This window comes from Trachemys scripta, chromosome 3, assembly GCF_013100865.1.
Source record: "Trachemys scripta elegans isolate TJP31775 chromosome 3, CAS_Tse_1.0, whole genome shotgun sequence".
NCBI lineage: Eukaryota > Metazoa > Chordata > Testudines > Emydidae > Trachemys > Trachemys scripta.
The window spans coordinates 45,080,744-45,097,351 of NC_048300.1; the positions used below are offsets into that span (position 1 = coordinate 45,080,744).

At 37.7% G+C, this 16,608-nt stretch overlaps 1 protein-coding gene across 9 annotated transcripts in view; it reads right to left on the reverse strand.

The window, feature by feature from the left end:
- The window catches only part of ESRRG (estrogen related receptor gamma), a 468,749-nt gene that overhangs the window by 15,837 nt on the left and 436,304 nt on the right, over nt 1–16,608 (reverse strand). For all 9 annotated transcript variants that reach the window (XM_034764592.1, XM_034764593.1, XM_034764591.1 and 6 more), the window contains one exon: nt 493–762. In XM_034764592.1, the coding sequence (XP_034620483.1) occupies nt 493–762 (270 nt within the window). The remainder of the gene's footprint in view (nt 1–492; nt 763–16,608) is intronic.

Here is a 16,608-nt window from a genome sequence, read left to right on the forward strand (position 1 = left end):
ATGGTAAAGCGTAGCCCTTGTATGATGAGAATGGGAATTTCCCCCCTGCAACCAACTCTGGGTTCACCTTACCAATACATTTAATAGCTGTATTCAAGGAAATCATATAATGCATATAGTCATGCATCCATCCATTCTATTCAGTTTAAGAGAAATGATTAGTCTTATCTGGATTATGAAATGGATTTAGTAGAATAAACGTCTATATTCATTTGAAAGGATCTCTGCTTGTGTAATACCTTCCAAATTATCCAGTGTGTTATTCTTTACTGCATTAGGAATATATTCCACAATGGCTTAAAACCGTAAAGAACTTCCTTAATTTGAACTACCTTGTTTATAGCCTTTCCGTATAAGAGCCACAAAAACTGAAGGTCCAATTAAGAATTACTTATTCCTAAACATTGTTTAGAACAACCATGCAGAAGATACTATGGGAAGGAAAAAAGTGATGTGAAAAAAATGTAGCAACCATCATGACAAACTGCCAACCTGAATTAGCAAGCGCTATAGCTTTGAGGGTCACAAACTCTTCTTTCTCCAACTTCATGCTCTTGTATTTCTTTACCAGCTGCAGGATGGCATTGTTGAGGTCAAGAAGGCCTGCTAATTTGGACTGGTCTTCATCCATAATATAATCTTCAGCATAGACAAGCTCATCCTCAAAAGAAAGTGATCGGTACACTACGCCCAGGATCAAAATCTCCATCCAAGCACTCTGCAGAAGGCTCATCTGGTCAGCCAGAGACAAAGTGGAGAATCCTAAACAGCAAAAAAGGGCAGGGGAAAAATATTAAATAGGTTCAAATGCACCATAACTCTGCATTACAACTTTCCCTTTTTGTTTTGTTTTTATGTAAGTTATGAATCAATATATATGGATTCCACTCTCCCCCTCTGCAAGATCAATCAGCATAAAATTAAAGGGCTTCTAATCAAGGTAAAAGTTAGAAGCAAGCCTGAATTTGTATGCATTTTCTGTAGGAGTTGTATTAATTCTGAGGAGTTATAACAGCAACGTAAAATGGTTTGCACTTTCTCTTCTCAGTAGAAACATTCTAAAATCTAATGCTATGAGGCTCTGATCTGATGGCATCCAACAAGCTAGATAATAAAAAACCTAGGTTCAAAGGGCTTTTATTAGCAGAAGCTTAGTTCTGTTCATCACTGCTGTAAAGAGAATGAACTAATGTCTTCAGAGGCCCCTTTAAACCAAGGAGCATGTTTTCGAAAAAACTTTTTTAAGAGGAAAGATTTTATGCCTTAATAGAATTAAGGTGATTATCACAATGAGCAAAGAGCGCTTTGAACTTCAACCTCAGCAGAAAGAGAAGTAAGGCCTATCCTCTTCAGAAAAGACGCTAATTACTTCTGTAATGGCTTCTGCCTCTACTACGGTTGCTGAAATAACAGGATGGCACATTAAAGTGCCAAGTGAATAGTAATCACACCATCATTTTTGAGAGGGAGAGAGAAAATTTAATAATGCCTCTTAATGAATTTAAGTTTTGCCTTCTTTTTTTTCCTGCTCTCTTTCCTAATAGGATCACTAAGGGCAAGTATCTTTACTGTCTTACCTTTTCAAGCTCTTGTTTACAGTAGCTGTTAATTTATTATATCAAACTGCTAATATCCCCAATCACATTAGGAGCTACAGAACAATATAGGAGAGGAAGTGATTTCCTGGCCTGTTGGTGAAATGTAGTAGTTTGCCAGTTGGCACCATCAACCACAAGTACTTAATAAAATCATCAAAGGGGATTAGTCAAGCTTTTCTTAAGGGGGTCTTAAGACATGTCTGAAGCTTTCATGTAGTTGTTTATGGAGCTGCTTACATGTTCTTTGACAGGGTTCCTGCTGCAAGAAGAGTCTTTGTCATTCGACTATACTTAAATGCATTTCCCTTCTGTTTTGAAAGTCTGGATTTACATTTCAGTAAGAATATAACAAACTGGCAAATGTACACAGGTGTCTGCTACAAATTAGTAACGAACCTATTACATTTTTTTTATTAATGCATCTAAAGCAACAAGCATCCATAAAAACTGAAACACAAAACTGGCTGCTCTCTCTCTCTCTCTCTCGTTTTCATTTTCTCATACTGTCTTTTGTGCCCAGTGATAGAATTGTAGTTCCCTGCCTTCAAAACAAATCCAACAAAAATAGCAAACAAGAAGAAACCTTGAAGAGGTGAAAAAAGAGAACACCACATCTGTGATTAAAATAAATAGGATGGAAAGGGAAAGGAAATAATCATTTGAAAAGTCATAAGGAGGAATGTATGCTTTCAATTAGCTTTCATGTTTCTGTTCCTTTCCCTTCTCTCAAGAACCAGTTTTTCTGCAGTAGCAGATGGACAGAGAATGTAGCCTGCAGCACCGTCCTGTGACAGCCCTATTCTCCCTTCCAGACACTGCTGTTAGTAAATAGATTTACACATTCTCCAATCTCCACACATCTTTCTGCCGAATAATTAAAAGCAGGATGATTAGTTTATTGAGTGGAAGGAGGAACTTTTTTATTGAGGTCCATCCACGATTTTATCAGGGCCAGCACTTTTACGGTTGTCATGAGGGTGCAGGCATCCAATTTTTCTTATCTGCCTGATTAATACAAACGCTGTTTCAGGACGCATTAATTAACAGATACAAATCTACGTTCTCATGGAAGGATCAATACAGAGAAGAAAAGAGGCATCAATGTGAATTTAGTGCTGATGATGGAGAAGGCACTCTATTGACATTTACGTGCATGGAAACTTTAAAGTTGCAGTAGAGCCCCTTTGTCCCTGTGATTTACAAATGACCAATTTTTTAGCCATAACAGTGTTTCACACACTTCTGAGGGGTTTAATTAAGCAAAATGCAATAAAATCAGTTTTGATTAAAAAAAAGTTTAACTTGCATTCACCTCCTTTCTATTTTTCTCAAAGCTCTCAACTTCCTTCTTTTATTTACTTATCTACTTTTGTACAGGAGTTTTTACAAATTACAGTGTGTTTCGATACCACATTTATCGTGTGTCATGATAAAAGGAAACCACATACAACCTTTATGAAAAAAATGAGGACACTGCCTGTGATTTACTGTGCAGTACTTATGAAGAATGCATCTTCTGCAGAGGCATTACAGATGCTAAGGTTTTTCACAGGAAATGTTTAAAAATCAACACAAATTATTATATCAAAGAAACTGACAAATATAAATCACAAAATTCTACTCTTTACTAATAAAACAAATATGCACGGTCATTTCCTCCTCTGTTAAAAGCAACTTTTGCTTGAAAGTCTGCTCAGTGAAAGCCTATTTTAACTCTTAGGTACAACCCTTCACGGGAAGTAAAGTTGAATCTTGTAGTATCTAACCTACGGAGTGGTTTTTTGTTTTTGTTTTTTTGACAGAATATTTGGAAGCGTAAGACATGCCTATAGTACAATACAATTTTCCTTTCACTGGACATTCAGCATATCACAGTAAATGACGGGGTTAAGAAGGGATATGTGTTTACATAGTGAGATCTTTTTAAAATTGAGACCCCTATTCCGCTATCTCATCGAACTCTGGTCCTGACCCTACAAACCTTACCCGCATGAACGCTCTCTATTTATGTTCCAACTCCTACTTCAATGAATCAATCAGGAACAAAATTCACTCTAAATTTTGAGCAGACGTTCCAAAATTTGGCCTTCTATTTGCAAATATAGGAACATTTTTTATGAAAAATATATTTTAATTATACCTAATATCCAGATGTAGTGACAGCACCAGTGTTACTAACTAAAGTCACAATAAATAGATATATGAAGTGTTTTCATTAGCAATACTAACCTAAACTAATAACCCAAATAATAATTTGTCCTAGCCTGAAAGAATATTAACCCTGTTTTCTGACAAGTGACTATTTTCTATTCAAAATGTAATTATTTGAAAAGAAATCCCCAAACTATGTATAAATACATGTCAAGCTATCTGAACTAGTTACAGGCTTCTAGCTCACAATAGCGAACTCTTTTCAAATAGATATAAGAGGTTGCATTATGGTTGTGTTGCTGAACTTTATGTAGTGCGTTGCATGGGTCTTTAATCCCTGGTGTTTGACAGGTCATAGTTTAAAATGTTCAGCTGTATTATGGCTTTTAAAAATGCACTTATATTGTGGTACTTTCCCTCCCTCCTTCCCAGCTTGGACCATTCCATGCATATTGGTGACAACTTTGATCTCTCTTCATCTCCTTCCCCGAGTCAGTGCCATTTAATGTATCTCAGGCATTTTGCTAGCAGAATGACTCTGTACCTTGACCTGCAGTTAAATAGCATGTTTATCTGCAATACAGTGTGCTCCAAATAAACCAGATGACAGTTTGGAATAACGTCATTTGGAAGGATTGAAAAGCTTCTCAAGAGTCAGGTACCCCCGAGGTAATAAGCTTGAAGGAAGCATGTTTTGTGCCAACCCTCCTGCCATCTTCTACTAGACGCTCATGTGCTTGACAATGATGCCATGGGCACTTGTCAAGATTTTTTTTATTTTTGCCTGGCAAACTGATGCACTTTGCAGTCAACTTACAAAAAAGGCTAAGCATTTGAAAGTGTGAAGGGCAAAAAATATCTGACGGCTAGTCTTCAAAAATACACTTTCATTTCAGAAAGTATAAATGTTTATTTCCTGACCTGAGTGTTGACAGAAATAGGCTGCAGTGCAGGCATATGAATTTAACCCCTGCTAGGCATTCTTTTCAGTGCCATTTTTATAAAGCTGAGTGCAAGCATTGTAAATCTACAGGGTGTCTCATAATATCAGTTAGCAATGGCATTGATTTGCTGGTTACAGTTGTTGGATTTTTTGGGGGGGCGGGTGGGGAATTGTAATGTTTCTCCCTCTAAAAATAGCGACTTTTCAACACACAGTATATCACACTCAAACTGTAATTATGCCATAATGATTCACTGCGATCACTAAGTGTGCATTGAGAGAAGGTTGATTGAGCAACTTAGCATATGCTTGATTTTTCCTTTCACATACCAATAAACCCAGTGCTTAGAGGAAGTGGGGAATAAATAGGTAACAAAGGCCTTAGCGTTTTTTTTTATGTGTACTTCCACTAACAAGAAGCTGAACTATACTATCCACAGTATTGGGAGTTATAAGCCATGGTTACATACAGATTTAGCAGACTTCTAAATGGGGCTATTTAATCCATTGCTCTCTTCAAATATCGGCACATGTAGCACTTCCTTTCTATTTCAGATCACACACAGCTCCATGCTAAGCAGGGTAAATCTTTTATATTTCTGAAGACCCTTTCCTCTACTTCATTAAGATGGACTTCGTGGACACTAACTCACTAGGGGCTAGAGTGAAGCAGCTGCAGATGGTCAAGTGCCAAAGCACGATCTGTAGCATATACAGAGCACTATGAGAACTATTTTACAAAAAGAGTGTCGACAGTTCTCCCTGCTATTATTTTCAGCATTAAGCATTTGATGCCTAACCCAGGCTACTCCTTCTTAAACCCTTGTTTCTTTTGCTTCACATTAAACTAGATTTATTACATCAATAGTATTTGTTTATAAACCAGGATTTTTTTTTTGTATTGGATATCAAAATAATTGACAAATCTGGAAGTTACTGATGTTTATTGATAATCTGGCCCCAATTACTTCACCGTTTGTTTCCATGTTTTTGTGTCTATGAGCAAAATATTCCTCTAGTTTCCAATGTATTATACTTCAAATATCTTGATTTACATTTTTTATAATCAAAGCTGTGCTTTAAAATGACATGTTCACTAGCGTGTTGCAAATTCAATAGATTTCCACAGTTGAAATATCAGAGTTTGGATTTTTAAATTATTTATACTTAATTTTGATAGATTAACTTCCTTCTAAATGTTTTGTGTGTACTGGTGTTTCCAGTGCAATTTCCTCATTTCAAAAATGATGCATATTCACCATTGGCTGAAAGAACAAAACCAAAGTTTTCAAAGCTATGGCTTATTTCTCTCTCTCTCTTTTCCTGCAAAGCAGAATACTTTATCTAGTGTGCTTGGCTTGGGATTCAAACTATCAATGGTGGGCCAGATTTTTATGTCTGTTGCACCAGTGTAAATCTGCAGTAATTCCACTTCATTCTGAAATCTGAATCTGGCCTAACAGGTTTCCAGATTTGTTACTGTAGGACTATTGTCCTCTCTCCTTTTCATATACATTCAATACTTGTCTAGATTCAGCCTGGGACTCCCACGGATATAAACCCTGGCAGAGGCCTCTCGCAGCAGCAACATTTCTGCTATAGGAACATGGGGTTGTTTAGACACGACTAGGGCAGCTGGGGAAAGGTACCTAGGTAGCACTGACTCCGACTTAAAGCTGTTCTCTTCCCATTGAGGAAATCCCACGGAGAGCAGGAAGCATTAATAGTATTCTCCTTTACAGTAAATACTCCCCTGACTTCCAGGCTCCTGAATCGCGTAATTCATGTAATCCCATTTTTAAAAGCACAAATTTACCTCATTGTAGTCTATAAACATTTTGGCCATTAAGCAGATCACCAAATGCAGCTGCATTACTTTCACTCTGATATCATGTAGTAGTATCAGGTAGTATCACCACCTATATTTTATAGATTGTAGCCCCAGTTTGTCTCCTGGCAGGTTAGTACAACTCCACTGACTTCCAAAGACTTAAATTTCATCACACCAGCATTGAATTTGGGTCCCAACAGTACATGTTGGTTCCTCAACTTGAAAATATCTGTCACAGCTGTTTGCTTCATGGCAGTCTTCAAAACAAACCCTTGGTATTGAAGGTAAGCAACTGCACATGGTGCCACAGCAAGATGGAGTCTGACAACAACTGAAGATTTTCTTGTGGTAAATATCAGATAAAGCTAAAAGCGCAAACATGTCAAAACTGTAAGTCAAGACCAAATACACAAGCATAAAGACAGACTTTATCCTGCCTTTCTGGACAAATTTGAAATGTCATCGTAACATTGTATGTTTAGGGACTAGTTTGTAGCATTATGGACCAAAGTTCTCTCTCACTTGCATTTGGCCCCATGACTTTTGCACAAAACTAAGAAAAAATGATCAGTTTGTCCAACTGATGCTTTGTTACAGAGGATAAGTTGAGCTTCTCCCTCATGAATATAATGGGGAAAATAGGTGTGCTAAGGTAAGAACTGGTTTCGGCATCTGTAAACTCAGATCCTTGTCTGACCACACCCTCCATCTCATCACGCAGTTTGGAAGTTATAGTGTCTGCACTACGAGTTCTGATTGCCATCTGCTAGTTTTGCCTTGGGGCAAGGACAGCGGATAGATAGATTTCACAACAAGTGTGTCTGGGGGCCAATTTGAGTCTCCTAAAAAAGGCCCCCAGGTATCTTCAGAGTCTAATGTTGTCTTGGGCCAGCCCTGTTCATTTTTCTATTTCTTATTTAAATATACATCTATATTTTTATCTGTTTATGTAAGTTCTTATAAAATATTAATTTATTTTATTTTATAACACAGAAAAATGCTGACCATAAGCACTGTTGAGTAAACCTTACTGATAGGATGGCAAGTGCCAAACAGTAGATTGAGAAACCTTGGGCTTTTATCACAATGCTACTTTCATCTCACTGAAACAACAGCAGATAGATGGGTTGGCAATAAAAATGCATTCACACTGCGTGTCCATCTCAATCCATTAAGAACAATGGATTCTCACTAAGCAAATATTCACTTGTCAGAAGTATTTGCAACACTGGATTCATTCAGCAGGACTAAGTAAGTGAGGTTCACAGCAATTTAAAAGCAGCAAATTAGACATTTACAAACAGTGAAGATGCTTCTTGTCTAGCGTGACCTTTCACTCAGACTGTACAAGAAGGTGTTAATGTAATTTAAATGCCAGTTAGAAATATTTCAGTTTTGTTGTCTACTCTCTATCAAACCTTACATAATAATTCTAAAGAGGAACAATTTAAGTTTGTAATTTTTTTTCACACAGAAGGCTGCATTCCTCATGTAACTTATTGTAGTTCACAAGCATGTAGTTGTTTAAATCAGAATTATGTCCCAGAAAGAAAAGAAATGTGTCCATATCTATATATCTTTTAGTTTCTTGCTATTTCCAGTTACCGTACTAATTCTTGCAAGTTTTTCTTTAAGACTAACAGCATAACAGCAGCTTGAAAGTGTCACAGAAAGGAACCTTTTATCTGACTCCATACTAGCCTTTTCAATTGCTAACATTCAGCAATGTGACAAGTTAGATGTAACAAGTTAGCCATAGTTGCCTGGGGACAGATTTGGTAAGCCCTCCATGTGTGGCACTCCCTTTAGTGGGGGTTCCACACACAGAAAGCTTGCAACATTGGACTCTATTTCCCTCACCTGTAATTTCACACCATACTATTTAGTATTCTGATCTCAAAAAATTAAGAAAAAAATAGGTTTAAACAATTAAAGAGCCTGATTCTCCTCTCACACTGATTTCACCACTGGAACACTACAGATTCCAAACAGGGTTATGCCAGATTTATACTAGCATGAAATGAAACCAAAATCAGGTCCAACGCATACATTTTGATTCATCATTGAGTGCTATGAGAACAAGGGGAAAAATAACTGTAAAGAAGAAAGGGATTATTTTTTCCTTCCTACTTGCAGGATGGTATGTGAAAACACTTGTGTGCTACCTTTCTACGCTGGTGATTTTAACTTTAAGATATCGCCAATGGAAGAACTCGAACATTCAGGTGAGTAGTACAGTGTGGTCTACTACAGTTGTAGGTCTCCTGAAGGGAGAGCAATCCTAATGTAAAGAGTCCTGGGTATGGCTGTTTTTGAGTACACCAGTATGTACAATCTGATTTGTTTGTTTAAAGTTAACATTTGCAGGTCTTCAACTCATGATCTTTAAACATGGTTGGGTCCCGGCTACCTGAAAGAGTGTCTCTTCATCTGTGTAAAGCTGCTGTAGGTGAGATCAATTTATGTGCTCCTACTACCATATCAGTTTCTAAATATGAACAGGTGTGAACCAGGGGCAGAACATTTTCAGTGGAATTTGCTTCTCTAAATAGTCCAAGACAGCCTGAGCTTATTACCCTTCCGGCTAAGGCATTTAAACGAGAGAGAGAAAGGAGTAGGTCTATATTTATGATGCTGATAGTTTGCTTTGCGTGAGTCTACTATATAAAAAGGCCCAAATTTTGAAACCCACACTCTAATTTTGCACTCATTTTCCCTCAGTGAGTTGTGGATGCAAGTATTAGAACTCAGACACATTACTAAGAGATTTGCAGGTGCAAATGTCATTTGCGCCTGCAAATCATGTAGATATCACCATTGCATCTTTTGTGCTTATAAATGATTGTAGATGCAAAAATGCAGGTACAAAATTAGAAGCTGGGTTGAAACCTCGTTGAAAATTTGCCCATAAAATGGCCAATTTGTTTAACATGGAAAAGCCATTACGGTATATGCACTTCCCACCAAGTTGTAACAAAACATTTTATATGGTTTTCAACTTGCCCGAATTAAACTGCACACTCACACAGGTCCCACTGATTCAGGACTATCTAAGTACACATTGGTGCGACAATGGGCAAGGGATCAGGTCATATATCCTCAGATAATGGGAGTAACTCACACACTTCCATTAAGATTGCAAACGTTCTGATGTTGCCATTCTGATATAACGAAAAAACAGATACACAGAAACCAGCACCAGAGCTGGCTCCCTTGCTCATAATCTCAGCATGTGTTGAATGAGTATGGAGACTGAGTAATTCTGACTCCCTACAAATAGACTTTCCCAAATTTTCCTAAAAAGAACATGAAGAGAAAAAAAATAGAAGAAAGTGACAAAACAAGAACAACAAAAGTCATCTCCTGGAGACATCTGTATTGCCTTAGTTAGCATCACAATGGTTCCAAATTTAACAGACAGGCAACAAAACTAGAATATTCAGAATTAAAGCTTCTTAAACCTTCCTACATTCACACAGACTTGCAGATATTGTAGGGTCTGAAAATAATTAGGGGTCATGGCACTCATATGTGCTGCAAAGACTGGGCACAATCGATTGAATTGAAGATGGCATGAAAAGCCTTCTCTCTGAATTTCTTAGTGTTTTTTTGTTTGCTTGCTTTTTCATCCGCTTTCAAAATCAGATTATAAATGTTAGAAGGGGAGGGGGCTTTGTATATGTGTATTATGAGCCACAGTTTACTGATAAACTCTACTGGGTCTACTTTGAGTGCTCTTTGGCTCAAACTGTGTTAGGTCATTACTGTCTGACTTTCACTTCTCTAGGGAAGCAACCAGTCATTTCCTCATTGAGAACAGTGGCAATCCCTGGTCCCTCCATCTTTCCATCTGGCAAAGTCAAATTTCCAGGAATTGCCCAATCTGGTTATTATGAAGCCAGTGTTGGAATGTATTAGCATACAGCAATGGCTATGCTTACAACGCAATCAATGTACATAAATTAAGCCTGCCTGTGCTGTGACAGCTATGTGTGAAAAGCTTTCATAGAATCATAGAATATTAGGGTTGGAAGGGACCTCAGGAGGTCATCTAGTCCAACCCCCTGCTCAAAGCAGGACCAATCCCCAACTCAGTCTACAGAATAAAAACTTAGCAGGGCTGTAAAAATCTCTGATGAATGTATCCCTCACTCCCCCTTACAAAAAAAGTCACATCAGAGCATTGTGTTATAAACTTTCCGCCTCATATCTTTTCCTGAGCGGGTTTTTGCTTCCTTCTACTGGTTAGTTTCTTTCCTTAATGTCGTGGTGCCATGGAATGTTTCAAATAATATTTGCATTTGCCCTGCTCTCAGGGGATTCAGGAGGGGAGGAGAGAAAAAGGAAGACTGGTACCTCTCCTGTATGAATGTAGAGGGTTCACTTGCCCTAGCTGAGTGTGTATGTACCATTAAGACTACCTCTGGAGGCAGAGTGTCTTAAGTCTGAAACAGTCCAAATAATAAAGAAAGAAAAAAGCTGCCTGATTCTAATACACCTAATTAGCCATCAGCAGATTCTTAATTGCATACATTAGGATGATTCCATAGTGGAGATTAATTCTAAATATACCCAAGCAGCTGGTTAAGATGCCATGGATTACAGTGTGGACTGTACTTTTCCACTTAATTAGATATCAAAATTAAGCAGCAACAAGCATTTTGACATAACGGGGATCAAGCCGCCGCTTGGCATCCCAGAGCTGCACTAAAGTGACCGCTAAACAGAGCCGCACAGATGGAGAGATATTAAATGCCGCACTGGAAAGTAATTTCAAATAATAAAATATCAATATTTACATTTTAATTACCCCTACTGAGAGCCGCTCTGTCATTTTCACTATTGCCGACGCAGCAAGGGGTAGTGGAATGACATTGCGGCTCTGACTGCAATGACTATTTTGTTTCCATTAAAGAATGACAAGTGTTTTAGAGGCAGTGACACCCAGTGTGTGAACAAGAATGACAGCAGATCAGAAAATTCCTATTAAGGGAATAAATGACTCAACAAGAGAATTTATTCCAAGCAGCCAGCTCCTTTTTGAAACACATAATCCTTCCAAATTTTCTGGGGAAAGTTTATTATTAGAGATGCCCAAGGGAAACCTTAGCCTCACGTGAGATATTTAGAAAGGTAAGACATTACACGATGACTGGTCAGTTTAAAACAACAATACTCCAAATGGGCAAATATCTGACAGTTTTGTATAAATCAAAATAGTTTGAGGGGGAGAAAATGGGAAACTACTGGCACTTCTTTTAAAAGGAGTTTCCTTCCTGTTAAATGACCTCACAAAAGTTTTGACTGACCACAAAGAATCCTGGATTTATTTTTGCTATCTTTTCATTAATTTTATTACAATTAGTCCAATGAACACTGCCTCATCTGGACTGCAATATGCCTGTCTTTGGAATTGTTGCCAGAAACTGATCACAACAGGTTGCGGGCATGTCTTTCTCGCTCTCTCCCTCTTTTTAAGATAGGTATATTTTTTTCTTTCCTTCTGTCCTTCAGTATTTACATCAGAGGCTATTGAGTTACTCTTGAAGCACCTTACCAAATCTAATTACTCCTTAGCAGGTCCGAGGTCAAGATTATGAAAAAATATACATATATTAAATCTGACTTGCTGCATGCACAAAGAAAAACAGAAAGGAAACAAATATGAAAAGAGTTTTTAAAAGAAAAGACTTCCTTGGGGATGTCTGTCAAATTGTAAAGATCTTGACAGAATTTCAATGCACCCAGATATGAGAAAGTGCATAAAAGAAAATACTTGGTCAGTACACTGTAGTATGCAGCTAACTAGCCCTCCTGTGTCCTGGCATCTATTTATTTAGAGCATGCAGAGCTAAACATCTATAAATGCAACAAATGGCTAAAAAAGAAGACAAATAGAATTTTTATAAAAAGGAAAAAGTAAAGCTTGGTGATGGTGTCTATTTTTAAGAGTCTTAGAGATAGGTTTGACATAAAATGTAACAGTGAAGTACAGAAATGTGATCCTCATATTAGTTGCCTAACTAGTTGATCTTCCTCTTCTTCTTTCTTTTTCTTTAAGTACCCAGGAAGTACTTCTTAAGCATCCCTAATGCTTTTAGGACAAGACACTTCCCCATTTCTCAGCCACTAGCACCTTTTAATTTCTGAAAGAGCCACGGTTGAAAATCTTAATTAATTGTTCCATACTGCTTCAGGATCATTATGCAATGTAATAAAGGCCGTGTAATTATGAAATTTTACAGCCATTACCAAGGCTGATGGCTCGTATTTCATCCTCAGCTGGACCCAATGGCTTTTAGCCACTCAGCTCCCCTTTGATGAACTACAGACAGATCTATCAGGCCCAAACAATATCCAGGCAAGGCGGCTATAATAGCTACCTACAGATGAAGCCATAGATAAAGATAAACTATAAATCTACACACAAATGCAGGCACATTGCCTCAGGATGACAGAGGGGAGAGGATGAGACACTTGGGAAAGCAGGCTGCTTGCATGAAGGCAACCTTCTGTGGCTCTTTCTCTTATTCAATTTGGAATTTGTTTGATTTCTTAAAGATGTAAAACCTTTGTTGAATGCCTCACTGTTTTAGAAAATAATCAAATAATGGTAGACAGGCGGGGGGGGGGGGAGGGGGGCATTTTTCTGTGGAAGGGAAGATGCTGCATTAATCTTCGGTAGAGTTTGAAGAAAGGAATTTAAATGGGCAAATTAACACGCCCCAGATAAGAGAATTTCAAGTCAACAAGTTTTGTAAATTATAACTTCTGTTCTCCTTCCCTTCATCTTATACATTTAAAAATGTATTCAGGTCAATTCCTTCTATCAAGAAAAGCAAATATAAATTAATTTTTACATGCATAAAAGTGACATTCTGAATATATGTTATGAGATTTAGTTAGATTTTAGCCTTTCACTGTAGGCAGTAATGAAGATGAGGTAAGGAAACTTAACGTCATGCAACATCCTCATAGAGCAGTGTTTCTCAATGACTGGTCCATGGACCGGTGCCTATCCCTGAGATCTCCCTGGCACAGTTTAGGAAGGAAGCAAGCTAGTCCCTGGTATCAATGACTTTGTTCTTCAATTTGAGAATAAAAACTAAAGTGAAAGTTGAAGGAACAGGTAACAGGCTTAGTTATTAGCATTACCTGCTTTTGTAACAAAGGACCCTCGTTGGTTGGTACCTGGGTCACCATAATCTAGGCATTTTATGGAGATGATGGAAATGGAATTATTTTATGGCTGGCAGGATGGTAAGTGCTGTTTGTGTGGCTACTCTCTAGGGAGAAAAAAAGGCTGGGCTGCAGTGTTTCTGCCCTACCATGATGGAGACTATGCACAAGTTTGGGAACATCACCATGACCAATTACATTCCTTCTACGGTACCTACGACCATTCAACGAGTAGTCCTGGAGCTTGTGCCATATTAATGGTTAAAAGGAAAGAACATGCCAGAAGAAAGGCAGGCAGGCCGGGTGTCCTTGAAAGCAAGCACACCCGTCTCACTGATATCTGTAAATACTCTTCTACTCTTTTTTTTTTAAAGTATTACTAGCAGTACATGTTTATATGATGTACGCATATACTTTTGTCAATCATTTTCTCAATTGGGAGTCTATAATTAATATTGAATTTGAAAAGAGATCCGTCAACAAGTGTGAGAACCTCTGCTCTAAAAACATCAATGGTGCACCCTCATTTGGAATACTGTAGGCAGTACTGGTCACTCAAAAAGATATTGCAGCTTTAGAGGGGATTAAGAGAAAGGTGACAAGAATGCTTAGATACATGTCCTATGAAGACATACGGAAAAAATGGGATTTTTATTTTAGAAAGGAGATTAATAAGAGGAAGCATTGATAAAAGTATAAAAAACAGATGATACAGAGAAGGCAGATCAGGAGTTTCTGTTCTACCTGCCTCACAGCATCAGAAGTAGGGGATATTCAATAAAAATGGAAGGTACCAAATTCAAAGCTGAAAAAAAAGAACTACTTTTTCATTCAGTGCATAATTAGACTGAGGAACTCAGTGCCACAGGATGTCACAGAGACCAAGTATTTAACAAGATTTAAAGGGAGATTGCACGTTAATATAGAGAACAATAATGTTCAGAGTTGTAACAGTTAAAGCTCTCTCTCTCTCTCCATATTTTTATATATAATATATACACACACACACACACACACACACACACACACACTTACTTGCTTATTTCTAAGTAATAAAGACCTTGTGCTTCAGAGTTTAAACCAATTTCTAACCATTAGGGATTAGGATGAGATCTTCATGGAGACAGATTATCACACATCTGCCTAATGTGGGGATCTTACACCTCACTCTGAAGCATCGGGTATTGACACTGTTGGAGACAGGATACTGGACTACAAAAACTGTCTGATCCAGTCTGGCAATTCTTGTGGTCCTAAAAATGGAATTAATGATGGCACCAGAAGATAGACTGAATTTAAAAAAAAATAGATGTTGGGGAGATGGACATCAGCTACAGAGTTTCAATATCACAACATCTGGACTTTCACTGTCAGTATAGGTTCCTAAAATCATGCATCATGTTGACTGTCAGGGATGGATAGGCCACATTCTGAGGCTTGAGGCTACTTCCATAGAAATAAAATATGGGTGAGAAATCTGCATTACTCACACATAAATTGCACATATACACACGTGTGTGTGTGTGTATATATTTGTGTACTTTGCTTTAAGCAAACTCATTGCACTCTGAAAGCTACTGAGATTAGCTTCTCGGTAATTTTGCCTTCTTAGCCAGTTTCATTACAAAGTGGTTTTTTAAAAGATAATCCGGCTGAATTATAAGGACAACATAATAGTATAATCAAACATCTTAAGTCTGAGAGATGTCTCCATAGTCACCGAGGGTCACTAGTCAGCAGGTCTGCAAGTTCAGGGAAGGGATGAGATGTGTGATTCTGGTTTCTTCCAGCATAAACATTGGCAATCCTTGATATATGGTCTATTAAGGACCAGGGTGTGCTGTTAGCATGCTTTATTGAAAGTGTATGTGTGGACAGTATTCATTGTACATGGTGTGAATTGATCTATTCCTGTACTGTATTTGGAAGCATCGTAAACATTCTCAGTGTACAAAAAGAAAGGAAAAAACCCAGCGTAAACGTTAAACATATACAGCATACTAAAACATCTAAAACACTAGACTATAGAGATACTCATGGACTCTGATCCCTGGATAGCATTTAAATCACTTCCTTAAACTGTAAAAGTTACCAAAATTCAGCTGACGCTTTAGCTGAAACATAGGGCTATATACAATTGGGAAGGTTTGATGTAGACTGATAAAAACTGTCAAATCCTCCACCCCCACCGTCTCCCAGCCAGTTGACTTGTGCTTAGCCAAATTAGCATCAGCCTCATGCAAGAGCCCCTTAGCTTTGTTTCTTTTCATCCTCCCACCCAATCACTCACACCACTAGGATGAAAAGCAAATACAAATATGCTCAGCAGGAGCATTTTTCAATGGAAAAACTTCAAGAAGGATGTAGCCCCAAAGAGGCTGTGATTCTCAGTTCTATCAGGAAAGGTAATACCAATGAACATGCAATAACAGCCTAATCAAATATAAAAAAAACTAAATTACATTAAAAATTGGATAAAACCTGTATATCTTCTCCGGTGCTTCTTGTTTTACAAAAGAATTGCTTGAATTTTTATGCACTTTGGTAACTGTCCAATTAGTAATTGTACGTACATACTAAACATTCCATAACGTGAGACTTCAACTACAGTTTTTAAATGAGGACAGGAAATTTCTGCATGACAAATATTCAGGCAATTAATTTATGGCTTACTGTATATTGGTTGAGGTAGAACTTGCCCCAGCACATTGAAATGATGAGAAGTTTATCATTCCCATATATGGATTAAAAAACAAACAAAAGGGAACCAATAGTATATATTTTGATCAAAGACAGATTTTCAATATTGCTTTTGTATCTTTTTCCTTTTTCATGTAAGCCATTCAGTTTTCAATTTTAGAACATTCTCATGCAGATGGCACACTAGCATAAGATTTTTCTAAGAA